Raw genomic sequence first — 26124 nt, 5'->3', positions numbered from 1 at the left:
ATTTATTTTCTTTTAATACAATCCTTTCTAAAAAAAAAAAAAAAAGGTAAAATGCATTCCTCCAACCTCTGGTATATTATAAAACCTCAAGCACCTGTTTTTTGCTGCTGTTGCTGGCTGTTTCGTGGGCAACCTGTTCTTTCACGTACCTTGCCTACTGCTGAGTACCTTGTGTGACGTGGACTGGTCTCAGGCAGGGGAGAAAGCCTCTGTGCGTCACTGTGCTTGCCAGGTGGGCATAACCACACAGCTGCCCCGCTGAACACCGAAGTCGAGGATGTCTCCTGAGCACCGAGCAGTACACCACCAGTGCTCTGGGAAAGGGAAGATCAGGCAGACGGGAGGTAATGGAAGGGACTGACCAGCGCTGCCTCAATTCCAAGAGCAAAGGCATGAGCAAGCATACCGTCTGCAGAAGTGCCCCGGGTGGTCCTCTGGGTCCCCCGGCACAACATGGCAAAGCCTGAAGTCGGAAGCAGCATCAGAGAGCTCTGGGTTTCTGCCTGAGGATGACTTAATATCGTTAAAGGAGAGAGGTCAGACCTTCAAGTCTTCCAATCTGTCCACTGTAGAACAGCAGTTTGTTCTGACATGTCAAGGGATGAACTGTATTGAAGGTTACCTCAAAAGGCTTTCCACAATTCTGCTTGTTTTAAATATAATAATTTTTTTAATTTTCATTTCTTCCCTGAAAAAGGATGTGGGAGCAAGCCGGGGGAAGAATGCTTACTGCTGGGGATGTGAGGACTGCCTTCCCAATGAGATATACATAGACACAATTTCAAACTTGTAGGAAAAAATTCCAGCATTTCAGTGGACATCAAGCCATAAGAAAACAAAAATTAATAGCTGAGAAGTCAAAATAATAATTAACTGTTTCAAAATAATTGAAATCATCACTGTTCTGGAGCCACTGACAGAAATTTTTTCATTAACACGGCATTCAACTCATTTGCAGAACAGTATAGAAGCTTATCCTTGACTTGTTGGGGAGAGGAAAGACCAACAGCTTGGAGGCTGACTGGATTTGATCCAAAGACACAATGGACAACTTCGCAGTCATACTCAGGTTCTAATGTGCTCCAATTTCCTATTCTTTCCTAAGAGCATGTTCAAGCAAGCCCCTATTTTTTTATTTGTTGGCTTGCCTTTAATGAAGTTATTTTGAAAGGAGAGAATGTGACTAAAAAAATATCAGTACTGATACATTTTTATTTTCCTAGAAGTTGGTCAAAAACATTACATAATGAATACTTTGGGTTAGTGACTGCACTTTGTTTTCCTTCTGTGAAAAGGCTTTTTCCATATTTTCCCTAAACATGGGGCTCAGAAAACTGAGCCTCTAATTGAAGTATTCTCAATTTTGAAAACAAACAAACAAAACCCAAATCTTAGCTTGTCTGAGTAACACTCAAGATGTGAAGCCAGAGTCAGGTCTAAGATAAGGACCGAGTGAAATGAGAGGCCTGGGCTGCACGAAGAACTCTGAAGCCCTCCTTGCCTGTGGGGCCTGACTCTGGAGGCTGCCAGAGGCCTCACTGTGGGCAGCTTGGAGAAGGCAGATGGGAGGCTGCGGTAGCTCAAGTGTTAGGAGACGTATTCAGTGTGCTGTAACAACACACCGTGTCTCTTCTGCAGCAAGTAGAAAGAAGGAAATCTAAAAGGAAGAACAAAACTGAGGGAAGATAAGGAGGAGAAAGAAGAAAAGAAAAGAAGGACGGGGATGCAAAACCAAGATCAACCATGCAAAGTTTGTTCTTGAAAAAGGATTATTTTCTTAAGCAAGGAGGGTTGGCAAATTTTTTCTGAAAAGCCCAGACAGTAAATCTTTCCAGCTTTGCAGACCATATGGTCTCTGTTGTAGATACTCCGCTGTGCTGGAAAGCAGCCATGAAAGATACATAAACAAACGGGCATGGCTATGTTCCAATAAACTTTTATTTACAAAAGAGCGACCAGCCCATATTCTACAGACCCTTGATAGGGTGTCTGTAAAAAAGATGGCTTGTGTGGCCTGACAGGAAACCAAAAGGAACGGGGGTGGCTCCTGGACGCAGCACCCTGGGAAATTCCAAGACAGTCCGAGGTGTGGTGACAAGCCACCAGACTCACGGATGGTGATGTCTGCATTGTGTCACATGCTGTCCTTTCCTACTTAGCTCTCAGGTCCTTCAATCAGCAAGACGCCGCCCAAAGAGGAAAGTAACAGCTACAGCCCTTACTACACAACCCATCACAAGGCAGGAAAGAGACCAAACTTCAGTTCAAAGCAACTGTCTTGAAGTGACATGTTCCACTGATATCCTACATGAACAGTGAGAAGCGCACAGAGGAGCCCGTCAGGAGCACCACATCTGTGAAGGGATGCGACATGCACCTCTCCTATCCATACTACCACAAGAACCAAACCCACAGCCCAAGATTTTTATTGTTTTCAGAGAAGGCTTGTGTAGACATCTTTACTGAAATACACATGTGACAGAACTGGCCTACCTATGGGACCCAAGGATCTAGCAACTGCAGACTGACAGCAGTGACGTTCCTGTGCAGGAAGCCTTAAGAGCAGAATAAAGGGTGGCTGCCTCCCTGTGTGCTGTAGCTTGTTTGGGGTCTGAGGGAGTGCTGTGGTGAGGCTCTGGGCCCTGACTAGGGAGGGTCTGCATGTTGTCCTCCCAAACCCAGGGAGCCTTAGAGGCCAGGAAGTGGGAGCCAGAAGATGGGGTCTCCCAAAGAGAGCCCAGCTCTGGGGAGCTAAGGTAGAGCTTCCGAGACTGCTTCCCTGGAGCTCTCCCAGAAGCTCAGAGGTAATACCAGTGTTCTCTGATCAGCAACTTCAGCTCTGGTGCTGGGTCAGTCATGGTGCTAGCCCCAGGAGAAGAATTCTTTCGTGATTTGGAATCTGGAATGTGGGACAGACTTCCTTTGCATCTGGCGGCCAGCCATACTGTGACGATAGCTATAAAGAGGACATCTTTGCAAGACAAGGGAAAACCAGGGAAGACTTGAGTCAGCTGCAGGTCTGGCTTGGAGGTGTCTAGGAGCGGCTAGACAGCATTGGCTGTAAGTGTAAAAGGGCATTTCAGAGCCAGCCCTCAAGTTCATTTCCCCCCGCCCCTTCTTCTATTAGCAAAATTAACTGAATCAGCAAAAATGAGATTCAACAAATATAAAAATACCTCTAAACTTTTAAGTGTTCTAATTATGTAGAATCTCAGTCTATTGAAGTGTTGTTACTACTATAAAATGTTGATTTTAAGGATGACCACTGCAGTGTATGTATATATAAAAAAATGCATATCCACACGGATACCTTTTCTCAGCTGCGGCCTAAAATGACAGGAAAGGCTATTACCTTGAAGCACGCTTTTTAAAATGAAAAAGAACTTAGGAAGGTAATGGAATGCATTATAAGCCTGGAACTGGACGGGTTGCCCCTGCTCACTGCCTCACACCTCTCCCTAACCTCACCCAAGCAGCGCTACAAGGCATCTGCGTGCCGCTAAGGGGGGCACCTGGAGTTAGCACATGTGGCCTCAGCAAACCTCAGCTGTTTAAGTCACCACAAAAACAGGATCCAGTGACGACTATATGAGAATATTTTTTAAAAACTTCAAAACCACTTTCAAAGATTAACCGAACCTACTCAAAACATACTAATGCTTCTGTGCAATTTAATGCTGAGAAAGGGCTGCCCAACATACACACTCAGCAGTTTCATTCATATAGGTAGCTCTTGAATGGCCAAAGTCAAAGATATTAAAACGAAAAAAAAAAAGAGACTCATGGGATAGAGGAGACATAAAGGGAAAGAAAGTCAAGGCTTCATTGAAGATAGTCTATGAAATTCAACACAATTCTCAATTTCCCATGAATCGAACTTTCTCTCCAGTCCTATCCAGTCAGCAGAAGTTCTCATTATATACAGCAAACCTTTAACAGAATGGTAGAAGCCCTGTTTTATCATGATTTGATGGAACTATGCATGAAAAAAGTCCATCTGGGTTTACCTAAACAGATCTGAACAATCTAAATGGAAACGTTTTAGTAAAAAAGAGGAGCCCCTGTCCATACAAGCCTACTTCTGTGACAGCACAGAGCAGAGGAGCTCTCACAACCAAGCCTGCTTTGCAGAGTGGACCAGTGGAAATGCTGAGTACACACTGCGTTGTAATGGAGCAAAGTTACAGGCACCAAGGTAAAAACCAATGCAACCACCTCAGGCGTCATTCGGGAAAGGCAAACAACATTAGTTACAAACACTGCAGCTCTCACCTTTGAGCCAAGGAACAGAACCTGCCGTGAGAGAGGCAAGAGTGATACTCTAAGCGTTAAGTACCAGTACAGTGCTCATCAGTCAGAATGCTAACACCCACTCGAAACACGTACATTCACATTGGGACAAGCCAACTGAACATCAGCTCCAGGTGGGAGGAGGGACGTGGGCCCAGCTACAAGATGCTGAGCTGCTTCCTCCAACTGCAAGGTTGCTTTGACCTTCACGTGACTCAGCGCTGTTTAGACCTTTCTGAGTCTGGCGCCAAACTGGTTTTGCGGATACTCATGTAGAGACCCTGGGCCACATTTGAACCATCTGGCCTGTGCTACTTATGCAGCTCATGAACACCCTAGCACAATGCATGGGGAAGAAAGAATTTTACTGTACTGGGGCTGGGAGACATCTGTGGCTGATAACCACAGGCAAATGCACCCAAATGTACATGCACACACAAACTCCTAAACTTTTCTATTACTGGAAATAACAACTTGGCTTTCTTCAAATATGGAAATATTCAGGGTAAGAAAGAAGATTAGAACGTCACTCTCATCCTAATTGTCAAGTTACAGTTACAGGATGAAAAAAAAAAATCCTACATTCCCCACCTCCCCCCCGAAGTCAGGTGAAAGCCTTAGTCGAATGCCAGCAAGCTTGCAAGGCCAAAAATGAAAAGGATGGTAAGAATCAGTTATGTGAATCACCTGGGGGATGTAAATAATTTTTAGAGGTCCTAACCCAATAGTAACACCTTGTGACCCATCTTTTGTCCCATGGGTGCATCATTTAGAATACATTTTTTTAAATGACATAAAGTCAAAAGTGGGAGGAGTGACTAACAATGAATCTGATTTTTTTAAAAAGGAGTAACAGAAATACTCGTCTTTCATAATAATTATAAATTCCCTCTGCAATCTCCACATACCATAAAAATGATTTGGTTTAGCTTTCGAATATCATTTAAACAAACAAACAAGACAGAGAGGGAAGTTCACTGCTTGGGTTTGCAAAGAGGAGCGTCTGCTCATGGACAGACGCTGCAGGGCGGCTGCTGAAAAGCTACTTTTCTGTGCATGATGGTGATCTTCTTGGCTACAAGTGCTTGTGCATCAAGTATAAAATACAAGCCTTTATCACATAGATCAGCTTTTTAGCTTTCGTAAATTTAAAAACAAAAAGGATAAATAAGGCACTGTACTTTTAAAAACTAAAACTGCTTGGTTCCAAGTTTAAAACCCAAGGAACAACCAGAATATAATATATAACTTCCCTTACTCAGCCTCAGAGAAAGACTCTGCAAGTTCCCTTCTCCACTTGAGATGCATTTTCTGGCATCTTCAGTTGTGGTGTTCTCCATTACCTGCAGCTTTGAAAGGCTGGATAAGCTTATAAAAGCAGAGTTAGTTAATGCACAATGCAGGGTTACTTCTGCAGGACAGTTTTAACTCATGGCTGCCAGCCTTCTGATCACTTTGCATCCAGCCGTCTCCGTTTGCTGTGAGAAGAGTCCAGCTTTGCCTTTAGTTTTCGCTTTCTCTGGGCTGCACTGCTCTCTGGGGTTTTTGTCAAGGGTCTGGCCCGAGTCTTTCCACTGCTCTGCTTCCTGTTGGTGGCTTTCTGTGGCCTTGAAGAGGACTCACCTGCCCCCTTTTGCTTTGCAGGTTTCGTCCCTGCCTCCGAGGCAGGGGGCTGTGTGGGTCTTTTGTTTGTATTCTCTTTTTCCCTTCTAGAGGGAGGGCAGTTCTTCCCGGGAGACTTTTTAGGGATCTTCACTTTATTCTCTTTTAAGGACGTCTTTCTGGGCAGCTGGCTGATCCTGTCCCTGGCAGCTGGCTTCTTAGCAGCAGGGGTTTTGGCGGTTCCATCAGGACGCTTGTCTTTGCTGGCTTTCACCACCGGTCCCTTGTCCTTCCTGTCCTGAGTGCTGCCGCCTTCTGTCCTCTTGCGTTTATTCTGCACTTCTGCTTTCGGCAAGACTTCAGCCATCTGCTTCCCTTTCCTTCCCTTCGTTCCGTCAGTGCTCTTGGGCTTAAGAGGAAACCCATCTGCATCCACCTGCAGGGCAAGCTTGGGGGACATCAGAGGGTTGATGCATACGCTCTTACAACTCTGTTTACTTTCCACAGCCTGCCCAAACGGGCTTTCCGTGTTCTCATTCTTGATCAAACATTGCTGGGCTCTCAGCTTTCCTCGAATATTGGAATATTTTCTGAGGATCCGGGTACTGGCTGGGGTAGGTGAGTTTGTGGGAGGATGGCTACTTCGTCCTTCCTTGACTTCCTCTACTCTGTCTTCAGAACTGGGACCGAGGCTGACATCACTGGTGTCCTCCAGCTCCACCTGGTCAGGATTTTCTCGAAATTTGGCCCAGAGCTTCTGTGTTTTCCAATTGTTCCTAGCAGGAGTAGCTCCAGGAAATTTCTTCAAGTGCTTTTTCAAGCGCTCAGCCTGTAGTGAACTGGGGTACAAGCTGGAAGGAGAGTACTTCTGAAGAGGATGCTTGACGGGGGGGATGTCTCCCGGAAGACGAGTGTTGAGCTTCTTCACGATCACCAGTGACCGGGTTTCAGTAGTCTCTAAGAACCATTTGCAAACATTAGATAATTTAAAGTTTGTCATAAACAGCATCTGAACAGGAGAAAACTTTTGAACCTCCAATGAACCTCTACATTTCCGTGACCTTTTCTTGCTTTTCCAAATCTCCTTCAGTTTATCTGACTTGTTCCTTGATCTTGGTGTTGGCTGGGCTTCTTTCTCCAACTGGATCCAGCCTTTCTGAACTCTCATGTACTGGGCATTGAAGTTGGCAATAAGCTCTTGGTTCTCCTCCTCTGCACACCATTCCACAAACTTTGGCTGGTCGTCCACCACAGGGTCCAAATCCTCCTCTTCTAAGGGATCTCCACTCTCCGAAGCTTCATCTTCCTTTGGCATTGGGTTTGCTTGTGCTGCTTCCTTTTCTGAAGTCACTCTTGCAGTGTCTGAGGAGTCCAGAGAATGAGCATGTCTTAGGTTGTAGGTTGAAGAGGTCAGTCTTGTAAGCCTCGGTACCCATTTTGGGGGCCCAGCAGCATCACCACTTCCACTACTTGACAAGCCCAGTGCACTGGACGGCAGGTCATTTTCACCATCTTTACACTGGGTGTTTTCAGTGCCGACCTCATTCACAACCTCCTCCAGATCTTGTGTGGGAATTCGTTCTGGCTTCTCTTTTGATTGTTCTGGGAAAGTACAAGGAATATTTTCTGAGGGGTCATGAGCATTTTTCTCCCCTAACTTAGACTGCACATAGATTTCCAGTCTTTCTCCAGGCAGGGGCTGTCCCACTGTGGTTATGGGATCATTGCTGGGGAAAATATCTCCTTCTTCCCCCTTGACTTCTTTTGCCAGCATGTTTTTAAAAGTCTGCCTGGTGATGATCCCACCTCCTTCACCCTCCTGCTCAGTGTCTTTCTCAGAGAGATTTTCATCAACACCTGGGTTTTCAGTGTCCTCCAGACCTTTTGTATGGAAGCCGTCAGCCAGAAGGCCCTCAGATGCTGTCTCCCCAGGGCACCCTTCTTTTTTAGAACGTTTCATACCAGGATTTTTAGAAATCTTGATCTCAGGACAAGCAGAGGAAGAATCTGAACTTTGACTTCTCAGGCACCTATCGGCAGACGAAGGATCTGAAAGCTGACTCCTTAGGCACCTGTCAGAGGCCTCAGGGAGTTTTTTACTTTTTTTCTTCTTGTCCACATTCTCTTCAGGTGAATCAATGTTTTGATCGCATGTATCTTTTTCTGAACAAAGTTTTACATCACTGCTCTGTCCCTCTGATTTTCCTGTACCACCTGCTGCCTCACTGTCCTCAATTTCTCCAGGGTTTTCATTAGTAAAAGTGCTGCTTTCCTTCAAGGGTGGGCAGGTATCCAGCTCCTGAGTGTCTTCTTCAGTCTTGGCCTCAGTACTGATGCTTTGGTTGTCTTCAGCTTTTCCCAGGCTCAGGGGAGGCTCCAAACCCACGGGCGGACTCTGACTTTCTGAGCCCAGAGGACCTTCCTCTCTGCTGACTGTTTCAGGAGAAGAATGAGGCCTAGAAACCACATCGTCACTGCCTCCCTCAGAAATGCTCTCAGCAGAGGAAACCAGGTGACCGTCTTGGATGACAGTCCCCTCCTTGATATCCAGCAGTTGGACTGGTTGTTGATCTTGTTCCGGGAAAGCCACCCCACTTGCTGTGGGAGTTGAGACCATGGAGCTGCCTTCTGGCGTGTCCTCTTCGGGAAGGTGAGCAGGGAGAGGCGACACCAAGCTGGAGGCTGTCGTTTCCTCTGACCTGGGAGAGCTGCTCGGATTTGGTTTATTTGTCATGGGGCAAACCTCAGGCTCCTGAGATTCCTTTTCAGAGGAAGCTTCTCTTTCTCCTTCCTTGAAGGAGGTTATTTCTTTACTAGGTTCTTCATGGTCGTCTTCTCTGGGACACTGCACATCCACAGCAGGTCCAGGGGGGGAAAGTATGAGGGTCTGCTTGGGAGTGACCACTGCCTCTGGCTCCACTGTTGAACAGCCCGCTTTCTCTTGAGAGTGTAAATTTCTGGCCAGCGTGCGAACAGTTGGCAGCTCACAACAATCACCATTGAAGAAGTATCCTCGAGTACTCTTCCTGGCTGTTTTCCGAGAAGATAATATTGATCTTTGATTCTCCAAGTGGCACTCTGTTATTGGCTGACTGATATAAACGACATCACACTGGTTATCATAATCGTTTATCCGCAGCCCTGATGCCCTCTTACTCTTCCGAGCTGTCTTAATGGAGGTTGATATCATCTTGGTTCGCGAATGTCCATTAGATGCTTTGTGGATAGCTGGCATGGGGCTGGAGGCTAACCAACCATCTTTGGAATGGTCGAACTGACCCTTATCGCTGGGATGTAAGTGATAACTCACCTTATTTCTTCCTAGTGAGTGAAGATGGTTCTCTTGCTTTGGCCTTGAATCTTGTTCACTGGACTCTAACTCTTGGCGCAGAGGTGTTTTTGAGCTACAGAGTAAAGCATTCTCTTTGTCAGCAGTTCTAGGTGAATTCCCAGTAAACCCTGAGTCCCAAGCCTCTTCTGATAAAGCTTTGAATGAATTTCTTTGAGAAACAATACAGCTGTTGCTCTCCTCACTATTCTCAGGTGCCACTTTCACTGCAATCAGACTTTCTACTAAAGCTGAGCTCTGCATATGGTCTTTCCCATCCTCACATATTTTCACATTTGTGTCTTGCTCCTGTCCAGTGGTTTGCCCCTCCAAGCTCTTAGAGGTGTGGTGGAAGCTTAATGAGGAAGAATTAGATGCGGTGAGGTATCCCAGAGTGGAACTATCCGTTGAACTACCAGAATTAGGTTTAGTGGTTGGATGTTCAGAGGAAGCTTTCTGGATAATAGTCAAGGCATTCTCTCTTCCATCTGCAGAGTTTATCTCAGGAGGAGGCTCCTTCAGGGCCTGTTCTGTCAAGTGTGGAGGGCTGTGCGGGTCTGATGAGTCTACGAACAAATCTACAGAAGGATGAGACTTCATATCGAGACACGCAGCATCTTTTTCCTTATGTCTGGCGCCTAGCTGGGCACAGCCAGCATTGCAATTGGATGCATCCATCGCTCCAGAATCAAGCCACGGGTCCTCCGTGCCCGGCTGGGATTCAGTGTACAGATCGTTCAGGACGCGGATGAACTGCTTCTGGTGATGAGTGCACAGTTTGACCATAAACTTCTCCAGTGGGGACTTCGACTGATTGTTAGAATCTACTGCTATCGCCTCTGCTGAGTTCTCACTAGACGGACAAAGAGAAAGGAGAAATTAGTATGGTCATTTTCTGAAGAACATTTTTACATTATGAAATTCACCAGATTTTACTCATGCTATAAAGAGAATGAACAGACACTCTAAAACTGTTTCTAAGCGCCCATATAAATTTCATTTAATAAGTATTTACCTAATTAAAATAAGGCCAGCCCTGATATATTCCCAAATTTTAGTAACATCCTTCATACTTTTTAAGTGATCATTCATAATAATTTTTATCTTATAGAGAAGAAATATCATTGATAAGAATTTTTCCGAAAATAAAATTTTGGCCACATTATTAACTCTAGTCAGTTAACATATACTTTCGTTTTAGGCCTGGGTATTCCTGTTATTAAAAAGTCATTGATTTATAAGTCCACCACACTGACAAAAATTCAGACGCACTACATCACAAACTTTGGACTTAGAGAAATTATAGTTTTAACATGGTTTCTCAGCATGACTAATTGGCTGGACTTATAATTCTGCAAACAGTAATACAGGAATTCTTCTGCCCCCTTCCTGGGGCAATGAGAATTAAGATCGGTAATTTCACATTTCAGACACAATGACAGATGGAGTTACAAGCAATTGCTGATTTCCTAGGCTCTAAACAAGGAAACCGGAAATCCCACTGTAAACTGCAAGGTTCTGTCACTGCAAGGAGGCAGCCGGATGTCTTCTCAGTCAAGCCCCGCCTGCTACATTCTCCTAGACCTTCAACAAGCATTTTACAGTACTTCACAAGACATCATTCTTCATCAGACAACCACTTCCGTAAGTTATCCAGGACAACTCTGAAGTTTAACCTGGACAGTAGGCGGTGGCGGGCAAGGATGATACTAGACTCAAAATAAGCTAAAAGCAAGTCCCACTCAGACAGCTGAGGGTTGTCAAGGACTGCTCAGTGTTTCTGGATGTCTTGGTTTTACTAAATTCAAGCAGTTGGAGAGCTCCAATTTTCTGGGGTTTTTTTGGTTTGTTGTTTTTTAGATGATTCATTTGAGAGAGAGTGCAAGCAAGCCCAAGCCAGGGGGAAGGACAGAGGGAGAGGGAAAAGCGGGTTCCTTACTGAGTAGGGAGCCTGACCCAGGGCTCGATCCCAAGACCCCAAGATCATGGACCAGAGCTGAAGGCAGAGGCTTAACCGACTGAGACACTCAGGGACCCCATCCAGTTTTCTGGAGTTTTATACAACTTGTCAATCTCTCTCTGTCTTCCTGAGTCTCCCTAAGAAGACTATTATCTGACTATGAAACTGTCGGGGCACTGAAGGCAGCTTAGTAAACATGTGTTATACAGATGTTACTTGATAGTATCTTCCAGCTAATTCTCCTTTTCCTTCAAAGTCTGACTTTATCTCCCAGCCATGAGGTGCCTTTCCAGGAAAGCTTACCTTAGACAGCCTACACTGGTCTCCTGCCTTCCTCATCCCCCTTATTGCTATGTCTGTCAGGTGGTACCAACAGCATAATATGTGTAACAGGATACAGTATTGTAAGACAGTAGTGAGTGTTCTGCCACTTACTAGTTGTGTAAACTTGGCCAGAACACTTAACTATTTTTGGTCTTAACAGAGGTGCCCTCTCTTCCACTTAGGATTAGTACAAAGGAAAACCTACAAAGTTATCAGTTACCATTACTGTCAGCCAGTCACGTTAAACATACTTGAATAAAAAAATAACTCAGAGATGTGCATTAATGCTTTCTCACAACCTAAAGTGAATTTTCCACATAAAGTTTACACTTCAAGTACCAAACATTTAAAATTCTAAAAAGTACTTTTGATGGAAGTTTTTTAAAAATTATATCCTCCTCTGTACATAGTTTATTCTTTCTTAATGACTCAGGGTTGTTACCATGTTCACTATTATTAAAGTTTAGCTGTTGTGGGTTTTTTTTGACAGAGAGAGAGAGAGAGAGAGGGCATGTGTGAGTGGGGTGGGGAGAGGGGCAGTGGGAGAGAATCTTTTTTTTTTTTTTAAGATTTTATTTATTTAACAGAGAGAGAGAGACAGTGAGAGAGGGAACACAGGCAAGGGGAGTGGGAGAGGGAGAGGCAGGCCTCCCGCTGAGCAGGGAGCCTGATATGGGACTCGATTCCAGGACCCTGGGATCATGAACCGAGCTGAAGGCAGACGCTTAACAACTGAGCCACCCAGGCACCCCGAGAGAGAATCTTAAGCAGGTTCCACACCCAGTGTGGAGCTGGACACAGGGCTTGACCTCATAACCCGAGATCATGACCTGAGCTGAAATCAAAACTTGGATGCTTAACCTACTGAGCCACCTACGTGTGCCATAGCTGTAAGTTTTATTATACTGAACTAAAATATATAGATAGCTTTGGGGGCTATTCAATTAAGTAAATCTGACTCCCTTAATACAAAAAAGTCACACTGGCAGTCTGTATGTTATTAAAATCTTTCTTATAATTGGCTGCGAAATAGCAGCTGTGTTTAGGAGCCTTACTTCAAGAACTAGACTGGTACTTTAGGTAAAAAAGATTCTGAATGGAGGCTTCAGGAACAGTTTTATGAGTAAAGTACATGGATTTTCTAACAATTTCAACTGCTCAATGCCCTTTATTTCTCAGTTTTTGGTTTTTGGAGGTGTTCCTGATGTCTCTGAGAGAGGCGACTATAAATAAAGTGGGATATCACTGCCTTTTCAATGCATGAAAAAAGTACGTTAGCAATACATGAAAAAAGGTAAAAAAAAGGTTGATCAAGGTTTACAAAAAAGATAAAGAAATATTCTGGTATCTTACTGCAGAAAAAAACTAGAGATAAATGTTTCCCTCTAACTTAAGAAGCACAATTATCACAAAGTGTGAAAATCTGGACACTGCTCCATGCCTATGGCTTTGCTCTGGAAAGTAGGTTTTAGTATTTGGGGTTAACAATATGCTTACAGATTAATGAAATCAAGATGTATACTCAATAAGAGGACAGAATGCTCTGAAAGAAACTGAGAAAGTACTTTCTTCTAAAGTGATGCTCACACGGAATAAAAAACTGAGTAATAAAGAATCCACAGGTGAGATCTAACCTCTTTTATGGTCGTGAGACATGTGCTACTGTTCTATATTTTAATAATTTAATAGTGCTTCAGTATTTTAATTAGTCTCAACTAAGTAAAATTTCCAAAGGGCCATGAAACCACCCCTGAAGCAATGGTTGTGGCAATATGGCTGAGCTAGTCCCAGAAGACAGAACAGACAACTACAGGTAGGTATGAATCTGTTTCACAGCACTACGGAAAGGGGAAATGGGGTCTTCACAACCAAGGCACACGCACTGCAGAAACATCAGCACCCACCAAACCTAGAACAGCGGTATAGCATTCGGGTGCTGAAAAACAGCATCAGAGAGGGAGTCCAAGAGACAAGAAGATTAAAACTGCAAATGGCAACCTTGTGTAAAAGAAAGAGACATTAACAAAGGGTCATTTGTAGGTGCGTTTTCCTGGCAAAAAGGATCAGGGAGAACATACTGGTGAGCCACAGGTCATCAGAGCAAGAAGTAGGGAGCTCTTCATCAGTTAGGTCCTGGGCCACCTCAAAACAAACTCCACCTGGAGTGACTGCACCTTTTCCTGAAATCTTACGCCATAGTGGTTTGCAAACTACATTGGCAATCATAGGGAATCATGTATATTTATTCTATACATCTTGTATCTTGTCTCTTTTACTGACTTGTCTTTTTTTTTTTTTAAGATTTTATTTATATATTTGACAGAGAGAGATCACAAGCAGGCAGAGAGGCAGGCAGAGAGACAGGAGGAAGCAGGCTCCCTGCTGAGCAGAGAGCCCGATGCGGGACTCGATCCCAGGACTCCGAGATCATGACCTGAGCGGAAGGCAGCGGCTTAACCCACTGAGCCACCCAGGCGCCCCTGACTTGTCTTTGTCTTAGCTTTCCAAGCAAATGTTAAGCTACCTGAGCTACTTGAGATGTAAGGAACAGGCAGGGATCACATTTCATGCTCTTCTGGGTTTTCTGAGCAAAAATGAGGGGAGAGAAAAAGCATCAAGAATGCTTCCTGGGTTTTCTTCCTGGGCAGCTTCATTTGCTGAGACAGGAACACAGGGAATGAAGCAGGGGGCTGGAGATTGTTACAATAGGTATGTGTCTCATGAGTTCCTTTTCTTACAGACGGAGTTGTTTCTAAAATTCTGAATCTGAGATGTTCTGGAAGGCAACTGGACCGGTAGCTTCACTTGGATCTGAAAACCTTCACATTAATACTAACCTTTGTCCAAGTGTCATTAAATGGTCTTGTTGTAATAGCTAACTTTAAACTACAGTAATAAAATCGCTTTTGACTGTGCCTCTAACTTGTCAAGCTTCCTACCTTTTCTCTAGAAATTTTTCAGTAAGATCTTAGGTTTAGATGAATTTTAATTTCAGACAATTTGAATATTTAATTTTAAGTTAACCTCAACTTCTTGAAATTTAATGCTATTATAATTTTTTCGTTTTTTTTTTTTTTTAAAGGGGGGGTGAAGTTTTTTAAAAACCAGCTAGTTTCTGCCTGAGTTTTAAACAGCTAGTCTTTACCTTTGCTTCCAGTTATTCCATTTTTTCCTATAGTCTCAGGCCTTTGAAAGAGCCCAAATATGTATTTGCCCTGATTTAGAACACTCTCAGGCACTAAGAAGGTAAGTAAGAGAGGGTCAAGCTTCTTTCCTGCAGCCCATTCCCTCAACTCGACTGAAGGGGGAGCACTGTAGTACCTCAGTGACTACAGCTGGTAGGATGTTATGTCCCTCACACCTGACGAGGTAAGATCTTTACAAGAACAATAATTCATCACAGATTTCAAAATCGCTCGTTTGATTTCATGTTCTTCCTGCTCAACAACAGGAGTCTGTAACAGTTAAGTAAATGATTTATCAATCAGAAATACTTCACCACTAGAGAGCTGTAAGCTCCCAGGGACTGGGAAACGGGAGGTAGGGCTGTATAAAAAGAGGGAAACTTGTCTTCCAACTGCCTGGATTAGTTCTGAGTGTCTCTCCTTGGAGAGAAATCGCTTGCATGACTTTGACTCTGTCTTTCTATCCCCAGCTCAATGCCTAAGTCTTAAGGGTGTGGTCAAAGGATAAGATAATATTCATAACAACTCTGAAAGGTACAGTTTAAGAGTGATGTGTTGTTTCACAACCCTGTCTATAATGATTTACTCAATGATGTTTTTCCAGATCAGAGGTTAGACACAGTTGAACTCACCTACTTGGTCAATACTGCAATACTTAAGTCCCCAAAGAAAAGCATTCCTATGGTTAATGTAAATGGTGGATTGTCAACGCTTATCTTAGGGTAAAAGAATAAAATGAGGGGTGCCTGGGCGGCTCAGTCAGTTAAGTGTCTGCCTTCACTTCAGGTATGATCCCAGTGTCCTACTTCTCCCCTTCCCTCTGCTGCTCCCCATTTCTATACTCTGTCAAATAAATAAAAATAAATTTAAAGAATAAATAAATTAAAAGAAGTAAAATTAGAAGAGGGATGGCAGAGAGCTGAAAGGACAATTTTAAGAGTCTAGACTCTGGGATTGATGGTTTCAGGTAGTCTCTCGAATATCTACTAACTTCCAACAAAACTCATGATGGCAAATGCACCATCAATGATGACTGATCAATGAAGACACTGCATGATGTCTGGATCATCAGAGAAGGGCAGTCCTGGGAAAACAGAAAGGGATAGAAAGGTCGAGACAAACCCTGACAGAGCAGACCGAATAGTTAAGAGATGTAGATTAATTTGGCTTGATTTTTCTACTTAAATACAAGAAAACATAAAAATGCATCATCAGTTCCCCTCAAGGCAAGAAGAGCTGTATTTTTTGCTAGACAATAATCTGAAATTATGTTCCCTAATTCCTTATTTTCTGGTCTTCTGAACACAGAAAATGTGTTTCAAGGGCTTGGATAGGTCAGCTGACAAGTCCTTGTTCTGCACTGGGAAATGTATCTACCCTTGGCTGGCTGTTTCACATCTGCGGGTCACATACTTGGATACAGGAATATTCCAAGTACTATGACAACATCCACTGTGTGTACGTGTGTGTGGAGTGGAGAAGGTGGGCAGTATGGAGTATGGTGATTTTCCAAAAGCCATATATAGTTTAGTTGAACCTCTAAACTACGGAATGGCCAAGTTTTCCTTCCACAGACTGAACGAGGAGAAACCATAAGAGGGTACAGTAGACAAAGGCAACAAAGAAATGTGAGAAATGAGATCATAAGATCACAGAACAGAAAGTGACCTCTTAAAATCAGGCAGTTTAATACCTGACTTGCAGGTGGCTGAAATCCAAAATAGAATTTAGATGGATTTGGATTTAGAAAAAGCACTTCTCAAAACTGCAGTTAAGGAGAATGATCATTCCCTTAGAGATGAAAAACACAGAGGAGGGGTGTGTGTGGGTTTTCAAACCCTGGGTGATTGCTGATAGCACCTTGTTCAGGTGCAAAGTAGAAAAATAGTGAAGAACTACTGATCTAAAACAAGACATGCAATCCCTGAGTAAGAGCTTTCTAAGTCTACTATGTTCCTAGCCAAGTTTACTAGAAGCAGGGCAGAACAAAGATTCCAAAAACCATGAATAATCTAAACTGGGGGAAAGGAGAAATGCATCCGGGGCTGCTTACCAAGCATGAAGCCGTAATTTGCTAGTTTTTCTGTATCTCAGGGCTTAATACCTCTGATAAAAGTCTATTATTCAGAGTAGATCTAAAGATAGAAGCCTTTTAAGGCTTGTAGCTCCTATTTCTTTTCAACTTAACCAAATTGTCAAATTTCTTAAATTACAATAAAAATATAAATACCAAGGAAATTCTTATTTAACATATTTTCACCTTACAGGCAAATGTACCCTGGAAGCCAAAATACAATCGAAAGGTTACTTGGTGAATAGAAGTCAGAGCAAGGGGTCATAAGCACCACAGCCCAATGCCTTTGTCTCCTTTCTAGGAATATGAGTTCACAGATGCTTCTGCCAAACCATTTATAGCTGATAGTTTTTTTTTTCTACCAGATTGATTTTTGTTTCTATCATCTCAGGTAAGACTATGCATGTAAGACCAAATACATGAAATCTCGACGTTAATTTACATAAAAGGAGGGAAGGTTCATAGGCTATGAAAGACATAGGATTTTGGACCAGAGGACATAAATTAAAAAGTGATAGTTCCTGGAAGTGAGGGAAGAAATATCCCTAAGTGATATTGCTAAATACTGGTTTGGTGAGAGCACTAACCTAAATTATTCATCTAATGAGTACTTTAAGAATCCGGGGCGCCTGGGTGGCTCAGTGGGTTAAGCCTCTGCCTTCAGCTCAGGTCATGATCCCAGTGGGCCTGGGATTGAGCCCCACCTCAGGCTCTCTGCTCAGCAGGTAGCCTGCTTCGCCCTCTCTCTCTGCCTACTTGTGATTTCTCTCTCTCTCTCTCTCTCTCTCTGTTAAATAAATAAATAAAATCTTAGGGAAAAAAAAGAAAGAATTCTTAGAAAACACTTTAAAATAGACTTTAGGAAATAATATAATAATTTCAGACCAAGAGGACAGACCGCTGTCTCAGGCTACTTTGAACTGAAAAAAAAGTTTATCACTGGCCTGAGTTATAAAGCCAGAGTGGAGAGAGAGAGTACAAGCCTAACTGACATTTAGGAGGTCAGGATTACATGAGAGCTCGTGACCAGACAGCTGACTGACCTATTTCTCTTTTTAATTTTAGTCAGAGGATTAAAATCTATGTTGCTTTTTGGGGGATAACTGCCCTTTCATTCCCAGTTTAAATGACCAGGACAATGATGGACTAGAAAAATGCCACTGCTTAAGCAGAAACCAGGTGCTCATTCCCCACGAGAGGAAATACACTGTATTGTGGGGCTCTTTCAAATCCCCTCATCATTGGGCAAGGGGAAAGAAGCATTTGTCAAGGCCCAGGAGAAGCCAAGAACTGTGCATGGCTTCCCTGGCACCCAGACAAGACTCCATTAGGAGGGGGTGTATGTCCTCTTTAGTAAGAGTGGTAACAACAACCATCAACTCAATACCCATACCACCACTTTGCCAGGCAGTGTGTATGGACAGGGGGCTCTAAAGGAGGCGTGGGGGGCTGACACAGAAACAAACAAGAGGACACTCAACAGCTCACATGACAGATCCCAGCAACAAAAATGTTTTTTCCTCTCCAGAAACAGGGTGGTATGTTTTTGACAGATACTCTCTTTCTTTTTGGGTGAAAGGAAGAGGGAGACTAGCAGATTATAATAAGCAGCAGATAAATATTTGATAGTATCCTCAAGTTTTCGTGATTGTTAGGGGATCTTCTAGATCCTAACTTTTCTCATGTTCTCTTGAGGTTCTTAATCTCCATTCTCGAAACCATACAAATCTGCAGTGTAAGCCTTAAAAGTGGAAAATTCTACTTTTGTCATATAGTAAATCATGAAGGCATTCCTAATTAACTGTAATCACTTGAAGACTAGATCACTTTAAAACCTTAAAAAGGGATTCTTAATTTACTGTCACTTAATTCATGAGGTGAATATTAGAGGAGGTAAAATATTTAAAAATTTAAAGCATAGGGATAAGCAAAGCATTTTTGTATCTACCATTCTGGGGCACTCTTGGAATGAAGTCCTTTATCATCATTCTCCACTCCACCTCTCTGGAAACTCAAGTCTACTGTTGGGAGATGTGCTGGAGTGGGATGAACTAAGCAGAATCATCTGTATATTCAAGTCTTTGCTCAGGAACATTGAAGACAAAAATGTAACTAAATGTACACACTCACACACAACATACTCAACTTAGGTATTTTACCTCACTCCCTATCCCAAGGTTCCCTGTTTCCTCTTGCTTCCCATCACTATCCAGCTCAACTAAACAGACCCAACTTTCCTTGGGGAATACTGTATTTTAAGCTCCCTGCCACTAGTTTCTCCTCATTTTAGAGTTTGCTTCACATTACCCAACTGCCGTCTTCTTAAAGTCCAAATGCGATCTTAACTTTTTTCTTTTTTTAAAGTAGGCTCCAGGGGCACCTGGGCTCAGTGGGCTAAAGCCTCTGCCTTCAGCTCAAGTCATGATCCCAGGGTCCTGGGATGGAGCCCCGCATCAGGCTCTCTGCTCTGCAGGGAGCCTGCTTCCTCCTCTCTCTGCCTGCCTCTCTGCCTACTTGCGATCTGTCAAATAAATAAAAACCTTTTAAAGAAGTAAAAAATAAAGTAGGCTTGATGCCCAGCGTGGAGCCCAACACAGGGCCTGTACTCATGACCCTCAGATCAAGAGTCAGGCACTTAATTGACTGAGCCACCCGTGCACCCAATTTTACTTTTGGGGGGGGGTGCATAAAACCTCTAAAACCTGTCAACTTCCCACTGCTCATACTCCATCCTCCTTAGCACCTTCTCCCTGGGGGCTGTGTCAGAATTTCTTACTCTACTCCCGCGGTTTGTTTCTACCTTTTATTAAATAGCACTTATGTGGCGTCGTATTGTAATGGCTGACATGGCTATCTTCTCCACTGGTTTCTAAACCTTCTCTAGGTACAGGACAGGACTTTGTCCTTTTTAACTCAACAGCATCACTGCCTAACACATGGGGCTCAGATAATTTCAGGTGTAAGTAAGCAATAAATAACCTAACCAAATAAATTACTATGTAGTGAAAATAATTTCCCTAAGACATTTTTCAAGGGAACAGAAAACATAGGGGGCGCCTGGGTGGCTCAGCGGGTTAAAGCCTCTGCCTTCAGCTCAGGTCATGATCCCAGTGTCCTGGGATCGAGTCCCGCATCGGGCTCTCTGCTCAGCGGGGAGCCTGCTTCCTCCTCTCTCTCTGCCTTCCTCTCTGCCTACTTGTGATCTCTGTCTGTCAAATAAATAAATAAAATCTTAAAAAAAAAAAAAACCCTTAAAAAAAAAAAAAGAAAACATAGGAAAAAAGAATAATCTTCCAATGAACATGAATTCAAACCAATGAGGCAGGGAAAGGAAAAAGGGAGTTTTGAAGATCAGACAGTAAAAGGTGTAGGTTCTTAACTGAAGGCACATAGGAAGTTGCTAGCATGCTCTCCAAGGTACCAGAATTACTGGGATGAAAAGGTATGGTTTACATTAGAGCTTTGACTGCAAACCAGAACAAGAAATACCTTTTACAAAATGACAAAGTACACATCTCAGTTTGCATTATCTATGATGACACACACATTTCAATGAAACAGTTTTTATCCTTATTATATGCTATGTGCTTTTTTTTTCTTTTTAAAATGTTGGTTAGGCCCCACTAAGCTTACAACTAAGGGTTTCAACTGGTTGATCCAGTTTGAAAAACTGGTCTACAAAGACTTACCAATTCCTAGCACCTCTTAAGAATCTGCTATACTGGTTATTTTCTTCTTAATTCATCTTTATCTAGCTAATGCTACACTGCCAGGTTCTCCTGGCAAAATGTTTCTAGTCGATTTAATAGGTACTGGAATGAACATTAAACTGTGCTGGCTATGATCTGTTTGAAATGCTCAGAACCTCGATAAGAGTATAGCTAAAATCACTAAATCACTGGCAGAAGAGTTCCCAAATTCTTTCACTGGAAAACTAATGGTCTGCTGATTAAACACACGCATGCTCACATGACCACTCTCACACTTAGCTCTTATATTTTGTTATTCAAACTACTACCACGTAAAAAGAGAAGTCTTCAAAGCACGTAAAACTTCAACCTTGACTATACAAAAAACCCAGTGTACAACAGAAATGCAGATAAATTCTACCCAACTTTGTAATTTTTAATCTTAAACATCTACTTTCTAAACAACTGTTAGTCTAGTCTTTGAAAAGAAACAAAGTTTGATAATATGCCTGTGGAACAGGACCAAGAAATGCAGAAAAGCAGCATTCCAGGTTTTAATCACAGTTCCAACACTTTTAGGTTTCTGACTGCAGTGTCCCTAATACAAACTCACCTGCCTCTTTCAAAATTCTAATCAATACAAATGACTCCCTCTACAGCTTTCAATCTGATTTTCTCACCTTCCCTATCCCTCACACTAAATTAACTCCTGCCAGATGCTTTCACTCCTTGCATTTTTTGAGCATCTGCAAAGAGCCCAGCACAGCACTAAGTATCTTTATATACAGAATCTCATTTGAGCCTCACAGCAAATCTCTGAGGCAGGTGGGTACAAGCCTCCTTTTACAGATAAGAAATCCAGGCTCAGAAAGTTTCAATAACTTGTTCAAGATCATGTACAAAGAAATTAGAAGGGCTGGGATTTTAAACGAGGCCCATCAAATTCTCTTTTTTTTTTTACGTTTTTTTAAATTTTATTTTTTTAAATTTTATTTATTTATTTGACAGGGAGAGATCACAAGTAGGCAGAGAGACAGGCAGAGAGAGAGGGGGAAGCAGGCTCCCCACTGAGCAGAGAGCCCGATGCGGGGCTCGATCCCAGGACCCTGAGAGATCATGACCTGAGCTGAAGGCAGAGGCTTAACCCACTGAGCCACCCAGGTGCCCCAAAATTCTGTCTCTTAAACCTGGGATAGTCTCTCCTCTCTATGCCTTACCTACTCTTCAAGATTCATTTCCTCTACCACCGAGTCAACAACCCCAACTTCTATTTAACAATAAAGTTTATAAGCTTCTAATATGATTTCTTAACTGGTAATTTCAGGTGACAGATTTAATTAAGTTATAAGTGAACCTAAAAGAAAATTATTAAACCTCTCATTCTAAGGTTGAATCATGAGTGCCAAAGTGGTACAGAGATAAGTATAATGGCTTGGAATCATGAATATTAAAGAAAAACTCATACTATGTGAGGAGGGCAAGTCCCTTAAACTCCCCACATTCCATGGTTTTCATTTTGAAAAAATGAAAGATTAGAATGGGACAGTATTTAATCAATAAGGGGGAGCTAATCAAAAAGTTCCTGTGGTCACAACAATGTGAATATACCTAACATTACTGAACTGGATACTTAAAAATGGTTGAGATGGTAAATTTTTTTTTTTTTTAAGATTTTATTTATTTATTTGACAGAGAGAGATCACAAGTAGACAGAGAGGCAGGCAGAGAGAGAGAGAGAGAGAGAGGGAAGCAGGCTTCCTGCTGAGCAGAGAACCCGATGCGGGCCTCCATCCCAGGACCCTGAGATCATGACCTGAGCCGAAGGCAGCGGCTTAACCCACTGAGCCACCCAGGCGCCCGAGATGGTAAATTTTATGTCTCTGCTACAACTAGAAAAAGATCTACTGAATAAACTTTAAAAATATGAAAAGAAAAAAGACAAACAAAACAAAACAAAAAACCTCCTGTTACATTTTGAAAATATACAGCATGTACAGGCCTCACGCTTATAAACTGATTCAGTGGATCTGGTATAGGACCCAGGCATCTGCATTCTTTTTTTTTTTTTTTTTTAAGATTGATTATCTATCTATCTATCTATCTATCTATTTATTTATTTGACAGAGATCACAAGTAGGCAGAGAGGCAGGGAGAGAGAGAGGAAGGGAAGCAGGCTTCCTGCTGAGCAGGGAACCCTACACGGGGCTCCATCCCAGGATCCCGGGATCATGACCTGAGCCAAAGGCAGAGGCTTTAACCCACTAAGCCACCCAGGCCCCCCAGCATCTGCATTCTTAAAGACTGATTCTAACTGAGACTGATTACATCCAATGATCCCCCCAAGACTCTTTGTTGCTCCAACATTAAAGACAGAACTAGCCTGCACACAACTGAAATAGACATTATAAACAACATACTTTAAAGTTAACATACCTTATAATTTTTACAGAAGTATCATCACATTCATACAGTTCATAATACAAACTTTAAAAAGCAGACTTGTTTTAAATAAAAGCCAACTAAAAAAATGAGACCCAAATCTATTTGTTTTTCCTTTAGAAAATGCTACAATGCAAAGGGGAGACCTAAGGTTTATACCTTATTATTCAATAAAGGCTTTCTACTTTATTTCCCAATGTTAGAACAGATATAATTATAGTGTATTTGTTTCACAGTTAATAGGAAATTGCATTTAATAGACTCAGGGGTGAAATGAGGCCTAAACGGCATTCAGGCTGCTACTATGATTTTCCAGATGAAAACATGAGTGATCTAGCTAGAAAACCAACTTGACAGAATTTTAAAGTACCAAATAATCCCTTATCGCTCCAACACTGCTGATTAAATAAGGCTGGCCGAGAGTATAATTAACATCTTGAAACTACTAGTCAATAAACAACAGTGTTTTTACATGCCTATAAAAAAGCTTCAGACTCAAGATTTAATTTTTATGAGTTTTATATATATTTTTGCTGACTTCCTAGGTTCATTCCTTCCAAGCTGTACTCCAACCAAATCATGACTTAAACTATTAATTATTCTTCTAGAACATTTCTTTTCCACTAATGTCTGAAAAAAGCCTTTCTACTTCAATTGTAAATACCACTTGGTACATTTCTAGCTTGATATATCACTTCCTCCAAAAACAGCAAAAAGTCCAATAACTTGTAAATTGAATAGGATTAATAAAATCCTGTGCTAAATGCTTACCAGTGGAAGCAGATGATAACGTGTACACTCGGAATACAAGAACCATTATCTACCGCACTACTTAGTAAATTCTATTAAGAAAAAAAGATTTTGCACTCTTTTCAGCGACAAAATCTAACACCATATGATGTAGGTATGTTTTTACATTTCAATACAAGTGAATGGTGAGAGAAAAGGACAGTTCTTGAGGAAAATAAGAACTATACAACTCGAGAAATGGCAGAAAGCTAACACATTTCCCATTTTCCCACTCCATTTCCCTTATGCAATTTCCCTGACTCTGACACCTTGTTAACACAGAAAGTCTTTGAATTAATTCCAAAGTATCAACAGAATCAGAGAAGAAAATCCTGGATTAGCAGGAGTAAGTCCTTTTTAAAGTTATAATAACTGGAGAACTAAGTATCAATTCAAAAACGGACCATTAAAATGAATCATTTATGAGATGCCAAATTATAAACCTACTATATTGATCCGGCCACCAGTTTAGAATGGATTAATGGCAAAAACAGTAATTATAGCTTTGAAATTTACAAAGTAGCAGTAATTAGGTTTCCAGAAAAATGTTCTATAAAAACGTGGCATGACTGAGTAAGGGGAACAAAGGAAGCCAATAAACAAGCCTACAGTACCAACAAAATTTCCAAAATTATAAACACTGGACCAAAAGGCATAAATAGATAGCCAAAGAAAACAGACAAAGATACTAACTTAAAGATAATCTGGAGCAACTACCAAAAATAGCCTCACTTTTTAATATAAAATGCCATTAGAAATGATCAGAAATCACTTCAATGGACACTAATTACACATCTATCAATTAATTACATACTTCAAAAGCTTGAAAAAGCTTCCTCTAATACTTTGCTATACCATTTCTAATCTTTATCACTGTAATTCAGCTATTCCCTTTACCACTTTACAACAGGAATCACTTTATAATCCAAAACTTCTTTATACACCTAGTTTCTAAAAACCACAATTGAGCAACATATAGGCTGCTCTTTATTTGTCCAAGTAAAAGAAAATGCCAGTACCTTCCCAAGAATCAGAACAACTATAATAACCTCAACTACTTGACAGTGTTGCTTTCATATTTGTGCTTTAAGAAAAGAGCAAACAAAACTCAGTAAGACATTATTTTAGCAAGCAACTAAGCATAAAGTTTTACTCTGTGGAAATGATTTTTCAGAAAATAATTACAAAAGCCCAGCAAACAGGTATTACGAAAATATCAATACATATCTTGTCTAGCTAAAAAAAACTTTTTAAAGAGAATAGTCCAAACAAGTAAAATCGAGGTAGAGAGCATCAAATTAGTAAAGGCACAGGGTTACAAGGCAGTGTGGCACCCAAATACTGAAGCACAATTTCGAAACATCAGCTTCTAGTTATCTAAGAGGTCATCTGGAGAGACTTTACCATTAAAAAATTACCAACGTCAATTACCACATACATTTACAGTACACCCAGAAATCTCACCCCTTCTGTGGATTTTTTAAAAATGCACTGAAATCTTAAGAAGTAGAAACCAAGCTTTTAAAACAGCTTTTCACAACAAAATTTATTAGAAGAATAGTGGTTTTGAAAAGTCTAGCATCCAGTGAGAACTACCATACACAACATTACAGCTGGGAATGTTTCTCCAAAATGTCATGGTCAAATAATACAATGGAACCATTAAATCTTACACATGCACGAAAGAACTAGCGCTTCTGACATACAATGCAAAAAAAAGGGGACCACATGGATTAAAGATTTAAGTACTCATCACATACATTAAGACACAGCTTATTTTAGTCCAGTCAAAAATCAGAACTGCATTAAAAAATTTAATGTAGTGCAATCAAACCAAAAAACTTAATTTGTGATCATAAGTGCTCTACTACATAAACATTGATCATAGCAAGAAACAAAAAGTTCAAATCACACAGTACAAAAAAAATCTGTAAATAAATATAAACTACAGTACAAGAGAAATATTAAATTATACAATTCCGTCAAACTGTAAACAGTATATTGAAATGAGGTCCATAAGAGTAAAGGGGGTTCCTGTTTTGTCGCATGACACTTGAACTTCTAGAAATCTGAAAGATGCCATTTTCCATTATCTTCAAAGGCTATGGGTTTTATATATGGAGAGTTCCTTTTAGATGTAAGATATCAAATATTAAAGCAGAGGAATAATCTATTTTGTTAACCACAGATAGTACTGTAGAAAACAAATGGAGTCGTCGTAAAGAATAAAGACCTCTAGGAGACAAGTCTTAACAGTAAAGATGCAAAGGGCTAACACACTGGAATTAGAACTTCACATCATTAGAAACTTGTCACTGAGGACTTCAAGGCTACAAAACATACTGACAAAATTGTCTGCTGATATGCAGACCTAGACCTCTGCTAATTTTTTGACATTTACATACTCATGTTACAACACCACCTTTGGCAGAATCACTACTAAT

The 26124-nt window shown here is 41.5% G+C and overlaps 1 protein-coding gene across 15 annotated transcripts in view; it reads right to left on the bottom strand.

Moving 5' to 3' along the window:
- The window catches only part of LCOR (ligand dependent nuclear receptor corepressor), a 144251-nt gene continuing 118127 nt past the window's right edge, over positions 1-26124 (bottom strand). For all 15 annotated transcript variants that reach the window (XM_047701974.1, XM_047701979.1, XM_047701982.1 and 12 more), the window contains one exon: positions 1-10073. In XM_047701974.1, the coding sequence (XP_047557930.1) occupies positions 5741-10073 (4333 nt within the window). In that variant the 3' untranslated portion in view covers positions 1-5740. The remainder of the gene's footprint in view (positions 10074-26124) is intronic.

The sequence above is a fragment of the Lutra lutra genome, chromosome 14 (genome assembly GCF_902655055.1).
Source record: "Lutra lutra chromosome 14, mLutLut1.2, whole genome shotgun sequence".
Lineage (NCBI taxonomy): Eukaryota > Metazoa > Chordata > Mammalia > Carnivora > Mustelidae > Lutra > Lutra lutra.
This window is presented reverse-complemented; position numbering and strand designations above follow the sequence as displayed.